At 40.5% G+C, this 15,980-nt stretch overlaps 1 protein-coding gene across 1 annotated transcript; it reads left to right on the top strand.

Annotated features, from left to right (window-relative positions):
• Positions 1-10,697: 10,697 nt before the first annotated feature.
• On the top strand, positions 10,698-14,674 carry cyp1a (cytochrome P450, family 1, subfamily A). The gene is made up of 7 exons (XM_086107520.1): positions 10,698-10,781; positions 11,038-11,919; positions 12,225-12,351; positions 12,912-13,001; positions 13,073-13,196; positions 13,279-13,365; positions 13,442-14,674. The coding sequence occupies exons 2-7, from the start codon at positions 11,080-11,082 to the stop codon at positions 13,737-13,739; spliced, it is 1,566 nt and encodes a 521-aa protein (XP_085963646.1). The 5' UTR covers positions 10,698-10,781; positions 11,038-11,079; the 3' UTR covers positions 13,740-14,674.
• The last annotated feature ends 1,306 nt before the right edge of the window (positions 14,675-15,980 follow it).

Below are 15,980 nucleotides of genomic sequence, written 5' to 3'. Positions count from 1 at the left end.
GTATGCCTTTTTTTTTTCTTTCTTTCTTTCTTTCTTTTTTTTGTGCTGAACTTGGCGTGCCGTCTAAAACAGCGGCCGCCCGATTGTTTTGATAGGGAACGAAATGGCGAGCGATACGTCCCTTTGCTCTTTCTGTACACAGGCCCAGCGACCCTTGGCTCTGTCAGAGCAAACACAGTCTGCACGCAATGCACAATCATTAACCCCCTGAGATCCTCTATTCAAGTGAGGGATCACTGGGAAACACAAAAGGATCGACGTCTATGACGTGGAAAAACCACAGGCTCCTAGTCACTGCTGTTGCATCAACATGTTGCTCATAATACGTACTTGGGAAGAAAAAAAAGATGGGGAGGGGTGGGATATGTTTTTTCAGATTTTATTTTTTTTGTTTGTTTGTTTGTTTGTTTTAAAGCAATTTAAATGCCGACTGGAAAACAACATTTATAGCCTACACTATAGTACAAGTGTGGTTCTGTTCGATGTTGGAGAACATCCAAAGATTTTTGAAAATTATTTTATTTTAATTTTTTATCTGTGTTTATTCGTGTATTTCAAAATGGTTTTCAGATCTACTTTTTACAGTTGGAATGTAGAACTGTATTTGGCTACTCACAATTCTCAGAGGCTGTTAGAAACTACCTTACCAAAATAGAAAAAGGACAAATTGATAAATTATAAGCATATATTCCACTGGAAAAAAAAAATCATTAAAATGACTTGGAAGTATCAACAACAAATTAATGAAAATGTTATTTAGAAACCCAAGCAACAAAGCCAAGTTTTCCAATTAAAAAATGTAAAAAAAAAAAAATAGAATAAAATAATGTTCAAAAATCTCACTGAAAATTTAATTTACAAAAATATGAACAAATAATTTAAAAACAAAACAAGTAGATACAACAAGTAAATAAAAGGATATTACTTACTATATTTTATATACAGGTGTGTATATATATATATATATATATATATATATATATATATATATATATATATATACTGTATATACTGTGTCTGTATATATACACTGTATATACTGTGTGTGTATATATATATATATATATATATATATATATATATATATATATATACACATTAGGGAATACATGAAATGCACCATATAAATCAGTCTTGCCTTGCCTCGCAGTCACAGTAGAAACGTGCAAAGGTGCTAATTTCCATCTATCAAGCCAACGTGCCACTAAGATGGTTTTCAATCCATCCACTTTTCCCAGAATTAGCAAAATCACACAATTACAGCATGAGCTTGTTTTATTCATTTCCTATTGCTCAAATTGAAAAAAAAAATGACTGCAGTTGCTAGAACAGAGTGAGACCTCTTTGCCAGGTCATTCAGCGGGTAAATTCATAGAATGTGCGTGCATGCGTGCGTACGGGTGTGTGCATGTGTGCGTGCGAAGGAGGGCAGAAGAGGTTAATGTGAGCCACGCATGACTTGATTTACATGCTGCTCTCCTTCATACGATTCGCCCGATGGAATAGAATTAAAATAGCGCAGTGCATGCAGGGGACAGTGTTATAAATAAACACAGCCCACAAGGCGGTGAATGGGACATTCAGGAGGCCTCAACCAACACGCTCTACCGACAACTCTCATGCCATCACAATGAGTCTTATAGAAAATGCAGCACACATGACATGCATACGTGATGAACAATGTTAATATTTATTTTACGATAAATTGTCCATCCGGCAGGTGAGCTGGAGCCTCTACCGATTGACTTGAGCCACGCTGGACTGGTCGCCAGTCACCGAGATGGATAAAAACAGGTGGATTTTTCTGCTTAATACAGATTCCATCCATCCATCCATTTTCAGATCCGCTTTATCCTCACAAGGGTCGCGGGAGGTGCTGGAGCCGACCCCAGTCGTCTTCGGGCACTAGGCGGGGGACACCCTGAACCGGTTGCCAGCCAATCGCAGGGAACACACAGACGAACAACCATCTGCGCTCACACTCGCACCTAGGGACAATTTCGAGTGTTCAATCAGCCTGCGATGCATGTTTTTGGAATGTGGGAGGAAACCGGAGTACCCGGAGAAAACCCACGCAGACATGGGGAGAATATGTAAACTTCACACAGGAAGACCGGAGCCGGGATCGAAACTCCTTCCTTCCACTATTGAACAATGCACACTAAAACAGCATTCTAAAGCCCTTTTCACACTGCACTTAGTAGGGCTCCGCGTGCCGTTGACAACATTTTCTTTTCATGAGTGTCGTCATCCTGACTTCAGGCAATTTCATACTCCATTCTCATAAGCTGTCGTGAAAACGGGACATGAAATGGCATTTTGGGACCGTTTGTAAAAACGACAACACTGCTTTTCTGCACTGACTACCGGTATTTGAGATAATGTCCTGTTTTTTTAATAAAGGGGTGGAAATGAAAACATGTTTTTTTTTTATCCTATTCATTGATGAATCCACAAAATAATCAACAGATAATCACAAATTGCAGGTCCTGTCTCAATTCAGTGCTAAGGCATGTTCGCAAAAATGTCCACTTGAAGCACTCTACTTTGAAATGTTTGTCTTGTCGGCCCGAAAATGACCAACCGGCACATTTTAAACATCCCATGATGCCTCCCCCGAGCGACTTTGCTTCTACCGAGCTGACAACACCGCAATTATTCCCCTGTGGAGAGTCATAACTCTCCTCAAACATGCAACTTGAAAATGTTTTGCTCTCACGGCACTTTCCCCACTTCCTCCCTCCCCTCCTTATCCTCTTCCTCGAGTATTTGCACTCACTTATGACACCTTAGTAGCACAGAGTCAGAGGTGACTGGAAGATGGATGACCGAGATACTTCCGCACGCAACTATTGTTACACGCCAGCTCGTATGGGGGCTGTAAAGGAGGGAGCTGGCGAGGTGGGTAAGGGGGGACCATTAGCTCAGTTACTAATCTGCTATTTGTGCCAGGTCAGGAAGGGAAGGTGATCTACTTGCACGCGCGCGCCCACACAAACACACACACACACACATATGCCACATGGTAGAAGTATATGTCCCTGTGGTGTTTGTGTTGCGTTCAGGGTTGCGTGTGAAGCGTGCTGCTTGCATGTGACCCCCGCTGACCCCGGTGGGGGGCTCCTGTCACGACTCCCCCCCCCCCCCAGGAAGAAGAAAAAAATGGCACATCAATCAACAACAGCAGCGTTCGCGACAAGCTAACACTTACTGCCGGAATGAAACGAAATGGTTAAAAACGTTTTTTAACACACGGGCAAAATTACCCATTTAAAAATCTGACCTAAAAGACAAATAAGCAAATAAGGAAAAAAATGTTTCAAAAATTGCAATTTAAAGAATCTACCCCCAAAATGATCACATAAAACATATTACCTGAAAAAAATGATTGCAAACTAGAAAATGTAAAAAAACAACAACACAAAAGTAAATGACCTACAAACATTCTGGAAATATGAATTCATATTTGCCAGAAGAGTATCAATTACAAAACTAAAGTAATGAATAGAATTCCAGCAAAATATGAGCAACTTAAAAAATAAACTCTATAATCTGACCGGATAAGTAAATAGCGGTCCGTGGGCAGCATGTGGCCCCTGCCACACTCTGAGGGGCCCCTTGATTAAAGACCCTTCAAAAAAAAAAACATGAACCAACTCTGAGGACATGTCTTCCATTGTCTATTCAGAGTTTCGCTTGCTGTCAAGCTCAGACTAAGCGAAGCGAATAGAACACATAAGCTCCAAATTTTCAATGAAATAACTTTTGTTGCTAAAATTGTCCACTGGAAGGCGCATTGACGACCACTTCAATGACCACTTCCCACTAGCTTAGTATTCTGAAATTCTCAATCAGGATTTGACATCTGAAGGATAAAAGACACCGAGAGCAAAGTTAGCCGACTTCAGGATGAATGTTTGCTTTGTACTGTGAAGAAGATGTTCACATTTGGTTGGCATTTCTATCATAAATAGTCCCACAAAAAAGTCTCGAGAAGCCAGGCCTGAAAAGCCACCGGGAGTTCACTTTCATTCATTCCAGCAGGAGCATGAGGCCACATTCCAACTGATCTGCTGTTGTGTGGGTCTTGATGCTTACCCTGGCTAGCTTGCTAACAGTAGCGGACCCGCCTCACTTCCTGCGAGGGAACATGTGATCACTTTAATCTGTTTAAGAAGCTTCTACGAGTCATTCCTCAACTGTGCTCACACCTCTGCTATGTGAACTTACTGTCCAATTGTGTGGCCTACCTACACACGCACACACACACACACACACACACACACACACACACACACACACACACACACACACACACACACACACACACACACACACACACACACACACACACACACAATAAAACAAACTGCGCGTTTGAAGTTGACATTTTATTGCGGCAGCCAAAGGCACACTTGTGCAATTAATTTGTTGCACTATGTCAGCCAAATGGTGGACTTGCCGGATACTGGGTGTTTTTTCTGGCTGAAATTTTAGTCATTTTCTATTTTTTCAAACATATGCAACTTCTCCTGAAAAATATAATATGGAAAAAAAAATCGAAATTATTCAAAACATGACCTCATTTTTTGACATTTTTTTCAGTTGTGCAACTATTTTCCCTCAAAATATTCAACTTTCTACATAAAAGTATTACGAATTCTCAATAATACAAACTTCTAAAGAATATATAATTTGTTACATTTATTTATTTATTTTCCCCTCAAAATATTATTTCCACGACTTTCCTTGATAATGTCATTTTTGAATTCTCAAAACTATAAGCTTCCCACCTGCAAAATATAAAAAAGAATTTCACAAAAATACACATTTTCTTGATACAAAATGTATATTGTTTTTAATATGACATTTTTCCTCAAAAATATGTTTTTTCTTGGAAATACAAGACTGACTTTTTCCTTGAAAAGTTTAAATCCTCTACACCCCCCCCCCCAAACCCACTACAAAAATCGAATACAATGCTATTTATTTATTGATATTTTCCCCAAATACCTTTTCCTTGAAAATCTAAGAAAATTCAAAAATATACTCTAAAATCATCTTCACAAAAACAATTTTCTGAAAAATATTTATTTCTTCCATTTTTGTCTTCTAAAAAAATGCACCCCCCCCCCTCGCCCCAAAAAAACACAATCAATTAAGCTTTGTCGCAAAATGGACGTTTTTCCTTTTTTCTTTGAAATTGTGACGTTTTAAAAGACGCTTTCCCTCAAAAGTACTTTTTCTTTTCTTTTAAAATAAAACATCTTTTTTTTCAACAGACAGCTTTTTTTTCCCCCTTGCAGACATAAATATCTTTCCCTGGAGATATATCCTTTTTGTGCCCAACACAACACTGTTTTTGTCGTAGAACCCAGGGGTGTTTTCCTCGGCAAAATCAAACTATCTGACTGCACTCCTTGGCAACGCGGACCTCGAAAGCGAATCCGGTGCAGCCGCACACTTGTGACATCATCTTAATCCTGATTTGTTCAATTTGTTTTGAAAGAGCCCTGTTCCTCGCTGCCTTCTCGTGTTGCATGAGTCCGATGAGCGAGAGCTGAGTGGCACATTGCATGACTCCAAAGCCGCCAGATCCTCGCCTGCTCCGCTCACACACTCGCACACGCTCACGCACACACGCACAGATCGGAGTGGTGGTCGTGCGTTGTTCTTTGTTCTGCCAGTTTAAGAGCCTTGTGTGTCTTTTGCAGTGGGTGCCGCCTTCGCGTGACTTGAGCCGGCAGATTTAGGATTGTCCGCAAGTCCGAGACCCTCCCCTCCCTCTGGACCCAGCCTCCGCTTCTCACGCAAACGCAGCCGCACGCACGCACGCACGCACGCACACACGGACACACACAGTACTCTCTCTCTCTCTCTCTCTCTCTCTCTCTCACTCACTCTGTCCGCATGCACCGACCCTCTGGACAATAACAGTTTAACGCCCCTCTCTACCTTTGGCCACGCTATCGTAATTAGCGCGTTTTGTTTTGATGGACGTCACGTGACTCAACTGTTTTGTTTTGATTCGTTTTTTTCCATCCATTTTAGCTATTTGGCTCATCTGGTGCCTCAGTTAGCCTCTATGTATTTATTTGTACATTTATTTACAGACACATTATGCTACATATTCATTTGATTTTTATGATCTTTTACAACTGACGTCACCAGTGTGGTCTCATTGTGCATCCTGTATCATTGCAAGTATAAAAGTATAAAATGCTACTTTTCATTTTTTTCTTAATCTTATTTTGACTTTTTTGTGAATTACATGGAAGAATAAAATATTGCTTGTATTTTATTTCATATTTTTTGGCCTTTTTGTGCTTTTAAATTAATTCTGTCTTTGTTATTTTATTGAGTTTTAATAATGTTTTAACTTTGAGTTTTTTAATGTAATATTATTGCTTACAATGATTTGATGGTTTATTTTATTTAAGCTTTAAATTTATATTAATGTGAATCGTGACGTTTATGTTGAATATTGATATGAGTCATTGTATTGTTTTGAACTATTTATGTAGATGCAATCATTATTACTCATTTATTGTAATATTGAATGATATTTGAGCTTCTGTTTTGCTTTTTTGTTTTTTTTAATTCTGGGGTTTTTTCACTTTGACTTTACATTACCACTTTCAAAATAAATCTATTTCATTTTAAGAGTTTTATTTCATTTTTATTCCAACATTAAGTTCATACATTATTTTATTTTATTTTATTTTGTTTAGAATAAATTGTTTACATTGTAACGGTTAAAGATAAATTTTATTGATTTATTTTATTTGTCTTTTCTTCATCCCAAATTTTGCTTTTGAAAAATGTTTTTTTGTTTAATATAAATTTTTTCCCCCCTTTTGGGGGGGGGTATTTTTTCCCCCTCCACAGACAAATTTATTCTTTGGATCAAGAACATATCATGAGGATGAATCTTGTGTTTGTTTATTCATGTTTTATTTATTTATTTGTGCTTACCCGTTTATATAATTATTTTTTTCAGTTATTTAAAAAAATATTTATTCATGTATTTACTTATACATGTATTCATTTATTTGTCTATTTATTGTTAATGGTCAAGATGAAACCTTATTTAAAAAAGAAAAACTGTTTGGCTGTGTCAAGGCAGGATTTGCAAGTAAGCCAATAAGAACAAGCTACAGTATGCATATCGCTATTAATATTAATACGATGCCACAAAAACGAAACAAAGCAGATTAGAATATAACAATTCACCGTTTTGGCTTTGTTTTTTTTGTGTGTGTGTGTGTGTGTGTGTGTGTGTGTGCGTGAGTGTTTTATTTGTTTGTTTCATAACGCTTGTTGTTGCACAAGCTTGGCATGGAGAGCTTGTTTCGCACGAAAATGCCACATGTGCAACTAATCCTTTCAAACTTGAGCATTAATCATTAACTGTTTCATCAAAGTTCTTTACATAGAACCCCATCAGTTCGGCGGTTTTGCTTAAATTTAAATCCGAATGTCATGATGGAAAAGATAAGAGAGTAAAGTTTCAATGTTAGGAAATGTTAGCATCGCAACTTATATCTTGCCACACCCCCAACATTTTTTCTTGAGACCGTGCAGCGTTAATCTTGCGACATTACAACATTATTTTCATGGCACGAGAACTTCTCGTTAAATTAGGTTTTAAAAGTAGAATTATTACATCTTGAGTCTTGTAATATTAAAATTTTTCAAAATTAAGCCTATCCCTCGTGACATTACATTCTTATATCTTTACTTTTTTTCATTCTGGTATCACAACTTTTATTCTAATAACACTGCAGCTTTTTTCCTCAATTAAAAATTAACCGATGACATATTTTTGTTGTGACTTTTTAAAATTCTCGTAACCTTTTTTTGGGGGGGGTGATAACATCCTGACTTTGAACTCACAACATTTTTCATTCTAACTTTATTCTCATACAGTAATGTTGAAACCTTTTTTTTCTCGTAACCTGGCGACTTTCTTGTGTTAACAATTTGACTTAATTCTCATTACGTTGTGATCGTATTTTCCTGAAATTATGACTAATCTTGTCACACTCAATTTTGTAAAATCACGTTAATCTCGTAATTTTGTTACTTCTGTGAAAATGTTATCTTGTAACATTAGCATTTATATCTAATAACAAAATACAATGTCAATGTCGTATAATGTCAACTTTTCAACTTTTTGGGAAGTTGCAATGATTTTTTTATTTTTTTTGGTTATCATTTTATTCCTATTGCATTGCAACCTTTTTTCTGGTAACATCATCATGCTTTATCTTGTAACATGATCTGATACTTTTGCAACTTTTATTCTTGTAACATTCCGACCGAAATGCAATATATTATATTTTTCTCAAGAAACATTCCAATTGAATTCTCCCAACATTACGTATTTTTCTCGTAATATTACGACTTTAAACTTGCAACATTGTGGTTTTTTCCTCATTTTCTTCATCCTTGTAGCAGTGCCACTTTCATTTTTGCAACTTTATTTCTGTTTCTCATTACTACTCATTAGTTCTTTCTGTCTAGGTTAGGTGGATACTTAAAATGCCAAAGGGAACAATAACATGTGATGTGGCTTTAATTTTTTTTTTTTAATATCGTTTCAACTTAACCCTTTCACAGCGGTTACTACAGTGGACAGTTTATCATGTTACCAGGTCACAGGGTGCATAAAAGGGTTAAACATCAAAATGACAGCCAATCAATGTCCGATTCAGGCTGTGACTAACAGTTGTTTCCCCACCCTCAACTACTCGAACACAGGAAATCAACACATGAAAAGGGATATTATAAAAAGGCAACCCACCGACAGAAACAATAAAGTTAGAGATTAAAATTTAGATTAATGCGATTAAAAAACATAACGCGCTGAAGATGACTGTAATTAATTATTCGCAATTCATGTGATAAATTGACACCTCTAACATTTACATCAAGTGTTTGTTTCCTAGCTGCATACAAACCATTCCGCAAAATGATCGCATTGAAATGGTCAACCCTTGCACTTGCACAGACACACTGAATCCCCACCCCACAGCCCTACTCCCACCCACCGGCCCCGCTCCTTCCCAGCATCGCCACCTCAAAGGGGAGGTGAAGGTTTGATCACTGCGCTCTCACGCAACTGGTCAATGTTTAACTCGGGCTCACAGGTACTAGCACGCAATGGCATTCGACCTGAGTGCTTTATCAGGACTTAGCGCTGCCTGGGTGGTAGATGTTGTCACTGATGCCCTTTCTCAAACAGACCCCCCCCACACCCCCACCCCTCTCCCCCTCACCCCAACCCACCCCCAAGTTCTCCCTCGCACTTTTAGTCTCCACGTGCACGATTGGTTTCAACCCCCACCCTTGCTTATCCCAGCCCTTTTCCCTCAGGCCGAGGTGGTGGTCAAAATTGAGTAAAATGCAACAAAATTCAAGTATTGAAGGCGCACACAAAAACAGCTGCAGTCATTGAAATTTGTTGGATTTGCAAGCGGTTTATCAAACAAAGCGTTAACAGGCAGGCATCACATCATGAACCATAAATGATATCATTATCGCTTTACCGACGGGGATATTAGACTGGCAGATAAGTTCTTATCACGATGTTTTGCTCTTCACCTATTAATCTTGTAACGTAACGACTGAAATATTTGCAACATTGCAACTTTTCTTCCCTGCACATCATCCATCTGTGGCGGTCTGTTTCGACCTCCTCCACGGGCTCCAGCAAATCAGTTTCTTCTAGCGCAAAGTCAAGGACTGTGTACCTCTTGCAGGCCAATTCTAAAGGGAATGACAGGACGCGCTTCTATTGGCAGACAATCTAGTCGGCCGTGTTTGCACCCAAAACGCCTTTTTTAAACTGCTTCAAGCGGTGTGCATCAGCAAAAATACCAAAACGAAGTCGAGCCCGCCCCTGCGCACATTTACCTCACACCTCGCGCCAGACTTGAGCTGGTAACATGGATCGAACCCCTTAACTTTATTGTGGTAACACCACAGTTTAATTCTCACGTTATTTGGACAGCAGTACTTTTTTTAACAACCTTTTTTTCATTGCATTAATTTTTCATTCTCGTGACATATTACTTTATTCTCGTAATTACGACCCGTAACTGGTAACATTAGATTTTTATTTTCACAACATCGCAGCTTTAATCTCGTAACGATTTATTTGATAACATTATGGTTAAATTAGGTTAGGCAGATTTACTGTTGCTTGAATCCAACCAAAGGAAATTATTCATTCTTGTAACAATTGCTGTTTCTGGTAACATTATGGCTTTATTCTCCTAACATTCTGACTTTTTTGTCATTGCATTAAAACTTTTTTTTCGCTCTTCATGCTACATCTTTATTTTTGTCACTCTACGACTTCTTTTTTTTTTCAGTTAAATTGCTCTCACACAATTTTCCACTCATGGTAATTAGACCAATAACGGTCCCGCGATGACTTCATCGGCAAAACTAGAAAAGAAGGCCATGATAAAGCAATGAACGTTTGTTACTTTGTTGCATGCCGCTGAGCGCATGCATTAGAGAGCTTTCGAAACATGCGATCACACAGGCGCACGGCGCACACACACCTTTTCAGCGCACTAGACTTCATTCATGACAAAGAGAAGGAGGGGTGATTACATCACGGGCTGCAGCCAATGGAGTGGAGGAGCACGCTATAAAGCAGAATCCCATTCTCTCTTTTGGGGACACAAGGAGTGTGAACTTGGGTCTGAGCACTATTTTGACATCTTTGGACTCCTCTTGGATTGCATTGCTCATCTGGTTGCTTGAGGGTAAGTTGACTTTCTGCACCACAGGCTTCACAAGTGTCTCACGTGGACTCGAGTGAGATAGAGATTGGGTCGTCAGAGGAAATTTGCAGATGTTTTGCTTTATCTCTACTGTTAAATTTCTGTTCGTTTTTTACATGCAATGCATCACATGCAGGGTAAAATAACATGCAGTCCTCATTCGTTCTCCACAGCAGCTAGTCGACATGTTGCACAACCTGCCTCTGCCCTAACACACCTCTGCCTCCTCTATTTCCAGGTGCTTTGATTTTTGCAGCCAGAAAATAATAAGGACGTTGCCATGGTGCTAATGATACTGCCGTTGGTGGGGGCCGTGTCCGTGTCGGAGACCCTGGTGGCCCTGACCACGCTGTGTCTGGTCTACCTGTTGCTGAAGTTCCTCCGCAGCGACATTCCGCAAGGGCTGCGGCGGCTCCCGGGGCCCCGACCCCTGCCGATCATCGGCAACGTGCTCCAAGTGGGCAACAGGCCTTACCTGAGCCTGACTGCCATGAGCAAGCGCTACGGCCCCGTGTTTAAGATCCAGATTGGCATGCGTCCCGTGGTGGTGCTGAGCGGCAGCGAAACGGTGCGACAGGCGCTCATCAAACAAGGAGAGGACTTCTCGGGCAGGCCCGACCTGTACACGTTCCGCTTCATCAACGACGGCGAGAGTCTGGCCTTCAGCACGGACCAGGCAGGTGTGTGGCGGGCCCGTCGGAAGCTGGCCTACAGCGCCTTGCGCTCCTTTGCCACCCTGAATGGCACCTCGCCGCAGTACTCATGCATGCTGGAGGAACACATCTGCAAGGAGGGCGAGTATCTGGTCGAGCAGCTCAACAAAGTCATGAAGGCCGAAGGCAGCTTTGACCCCTTTCGCCACATCGTCGTCTCTGTGGCCAACGTCATCTGCGGAATGTGCTTCGGCCGCCGCTACGACCACGACGACCAAGAGCTTCTGGGCCTGGTCAATCTCAGTGACGAGTTCACCCAAGTGGTGGGCAGCGGCAACCCAGCCGATTTCATCCCGGCTCTCCAGTACCTGCCGAGTGCCACCATGAGGGCGTTTGTAAGCCTCAACGCCCGCTTCAACGACTTTGTGAGGAAGATTGTGGTTGACCACTACACCACCTTCAACAAGGTACCAACTACCAATCTTAAACCACCGTTTCTTCCATTTTGTCATACAGTGTTCCCTGGCTAGACAGTTTAACACCCAGACTCTATCATACATTTGATTCCTTTGTTATGTTCAAACACATTTGCACTGTGTTTGCTTTAATCACTGTAAATGTGTTAACAGCATAAGTAGTTGGGTAAAACTGTGCACGAGAGCTGTTTTTTTTACATGGATATATATACAGGTTGATTGTGAACAATATCCTCGACAAAACAAAAACTGTTTTCACTGTGCTGATTAGAATTGTCCAAATGCTTCACTTTCAGGACAACATTCGGGACATCACAGACTCTCTCATCGACCACTGCGAGGACAGGAAGCTTGACGAGAACTCCAATGTCCAGGTGTCGGATGGCAAGGTCGTCGGGATCGTCAATGACCTCTTTGGAGCCGGTTGGTTGGAGCTCTTCTTTCTACTTCTCCCATGAGTAGAAGCAGTTGCGCATCCCACCCATTTACATTGCTTGGGGTCGATCTGCAGTGGCTAGAATGAGGCTCAAGGAGATCTCCAGCGGCTCGGACTTTGGAGATCTTCTGTGGCTAGGTTACTGGGATCTCCGGTGGCAACTAAAGATGTTCTTGTCTGAAGAGGCTACTGGAGATCTTGTGTGTTCTAGCTACGGGAGATCTCTGGTCTCTAAGGGACCAGTGGTCTTCCATGGCTGCTACAGGAGATATTTGGTGGTTAGGATCTAGGTTGATAAGGCTATTGGAGATCTTTGTAGGCTAGTGTGTCAAAGCTACTGAAGATTGGGAGGTGGCATCTGAGACACGGGAGATTTCCAGTACCTAAGCCACCTGAGTCCTCCGGTCACTTCAACACTCTAGTCACTGGAGACCTCAGATGACCAGAGTCCAGATGGTTCCTACCTGTGGTTTTGGTCTTGAGGCTATACCAGTGCTGATTTAAAATCACCTCTAAATAAATGAAATGAAGTTTGATTGTCCCCTAGGTTTCGACACCATCTCGACCGCTCTGTCATGGTCAGTCATGTACTTGGTGGCTTATCCGGAGATGCAGGAAAGACTTTATCAGGAGCTGAGTAAGTCCCTCAAAGTGGAATTCCCCCTTTCGCGTCCTGGCAGACTATTCACAGAATCTTTTCATTTGCAGAGAACAAAGTGGGACTTCACCGCTCTCCTCTTTTGTCCGACAAAGTCAACCTGCCCCTCCTGGAGGCCTTCATCCTGGAAATCTTTCGTCACTCGTCATTCCTGCCCTTCACTATCCCCCATTGGTAAGGTTAATTTCTGGGAAGGTGTCCGATGCTATCGCTGGGCTAGCGTGACATTTAATGCATGACCTTGCTGTCTTTCCAGCACCACAAAGGACACATCTCTGAACGGCTTTTTTATTCCCAAAGACACCTGCGTCTTTATCAATCAATGGCAAATCAATCAAGACCCGTAAGTAGAATGCTAACTTTTTTATCGCCCGGCTGACAATAAAGACTTACCACAATGGTTGCTCCGCAACTTTCAGTGAGATCTGGAAGGATCCATCCACCTTCAACCCGGAGCGCTTCCTGAGTGATGATGGCACCGAGCTCAATAAGCAGGAGGGCGAGAAGGTGATGATCTTTGGCATGGGCAAGCGCCGGTGCATCGGCGAAGTCATCGCGCGGCACGAGGTCTTCCTCTTCCTGGCCATCATTGTGCAGAGGCTGCATTTCCACACCATGCCCGGCGATCCTGTCGACATGACGCCCGAGTATGGCCTCACCATGAAGCACAAACGCTGCCACCTGAGAGCTACCATGCGACCGTTTGACGTGCAGTGAAGACAGAGCGGAGAAACGTCTGTATGAACGATGTGCGAAGCTGGGAAAATAAGCAACCGCAATGACTATCCCAGTGATGTACAATGCGTGTTATACTGCATTTGAGTTCTTATTACCCGACGGCTTCACCTTAAATAATCATTCACATCTGATCTGAGCAAAAACATAGTGAATAGGTGAGTTTTTCGGAGGCTACATTTCACCCCTAAAAAAATAAGTGACCCTGGAGTATCGGATTGCAAATAAGCAGGGGAATACTCTTCTTCCTCTCGACCAATTTACTGCACTACTTAAGCAGCCTATTGAAGCAGGAGTTTGGCATCGTCTTGTGTAATCTTCTGGCGTTTCAGGAAAAGCGAAACAATAAATGCGAATAGGTGTTAAGTTCGGAATTGCCAACCACAAATGTGCAGGGTTTCGCTGTACTCCTCTGTGTGTGATTTGCGTTTCTATTTGCGGGGGGTCCCGCCTCCCCACCCAGTCGAGCAGTTCAGTCACTTTCAGTGACTCTTGGACCAAATGCTATTGTAATAGCAGCAACACTGATTGGTCATGATGCCACTTTACAATTCAGCAACGGTCATACTGTAATATAACAAACGACTTTTAACATATACAGTATATGGCTCACACAAAGAGGGTCATATTGTCAGAATGTAATGTACAGGCGACGTTGAAGCTATATTTTTTACCGGTGTCCTTGTTATGGTTTTGAGTGCCGCTGCTATTTTGTGACTCTGAACGAAATACAAATGAGCTTAGACCGTTTGTAATTTATAACCCAATATAATGTGGATGTGAGGACACTGAAGCTATATTTGTATCCGAAAATGTGACGTTTGTGTTTTTATTAAGTATTTTGTAAAGCAATTTTATGGGGCTAATATTTGTATATATTTGAGGGGAAATTATTCTGCTGTGTGTGTGTGTGTGTACGTACATGCGTGCATCCAGATGTGTGTGTGTGCACACGTGTTGATTTGATTTGTAAGAATGCCAAAAAGTGATTTTGTTTTTGTAATGCAAGAGTAAGCTAGTAGATTTTGCATTTCTATTGTTTTATGATTACACATGTGTAAGTGAACATGTGATGGTTGACGCAATAAAAATATGTTCTATGAAAACTGACGATTTTCTTTTTTTATATCGTTTTGTAATTCCGTTTATACTTCTTGCCCCCCCCATACATATGCATACGCCTAACATTTGCTGGAATAAAAAGCGAAACGTTTGCATCAGAAATTTATTGTTTCAAAGCAGATAGCAGATTATTTTGCAGTCATTTATGTATTTTTTAATCTTTTATTTTGTTGTATTTATCCAGCTTCAATAAAAAAAATTTTCTCCATTATTCTTGACACGATACGCTATACAGTCAATGTGTCTCCTTGATAATAAACAGTGACATAAATATTCAACACGGTGTAAATCGTAACAGTAAATTACAGCATGAGCTAGTGCAACTTAATTTGTACAGCATCTTATTTTGTAAATGTGTTGTGCCCGGACCACAATTCAAAGCTGTGGAAAAAGCCTGGACATTGAATGAATTTAACATACCTGCTCTGCATAAATTCAATGCACCACATGTCCCTGTTCCCGATGTTGCTTTGTATTACCATCAAATAGTTTGGGGCCTTTTGAAGGGTATTTTGGGGGCTTTTTGGCTATATTTGGCAAAATGGTCGGTTGCGTGGCTGTAGGCTGTTGCACTTAACTCAAACAAGAAGTATGATGCCACTGGTAGGTAAATATTAATTGTATGTCAATTTGAAAAAAAATCTAGCACCTTTTCTTGAAAGAGATAAATAATTAATTTATTTTGCTTCAGAAATGCTACATTTTTTTTTCAAAACAGAAGTGCTTGATAACAAAGTGCATGCCCCACACCATTCTTATTCAATTGCTCATTGAAATCAATGGAAATTGCCCATGAGTGAATGTGAGTGTGAACGGTTGTTTGTTTGTACTGTCCCCTTTCAGTGACTACACTGAAAAAAATAATGAGTTGAATTTACTCAATTTGATTTTGTTAAGTGGCTGCACACAATCGAATCATCCGGATTTCGATAGCTGGATAGTCTACTTAAAAATTTAAAAAAATGAAGCTGGATCCAAATGATTTTATTTCTTGATGAAATAAAATTGAGTAAATTCAATGCACCATTTTTAAAATAGAAATAAAAGAGAAGGATGGACTTCTGTGCAACTTATTTTCCATAAAACACAGCAAATTAGTTT

Source organism: Hippocampus guttulatus, chromosome 3 (assembly GCF_054856545.1).
Source record: "Hippocampus guttulatus isolate MCC_2025c chromosome 3, RoL_Hgut_1.0, whole genome shotgun sequence".
NCBI lineage: Eukaryota > Metazoa > Chordata > Actinopteri > Syngnathiformes > Syngnathidae > Hippocampus > Hippocampus guttulatus.
Note: the sequence above shows the minus strand (reverse complement) of the source record. Positions and strands in the feature narration are given on the sequence as shown.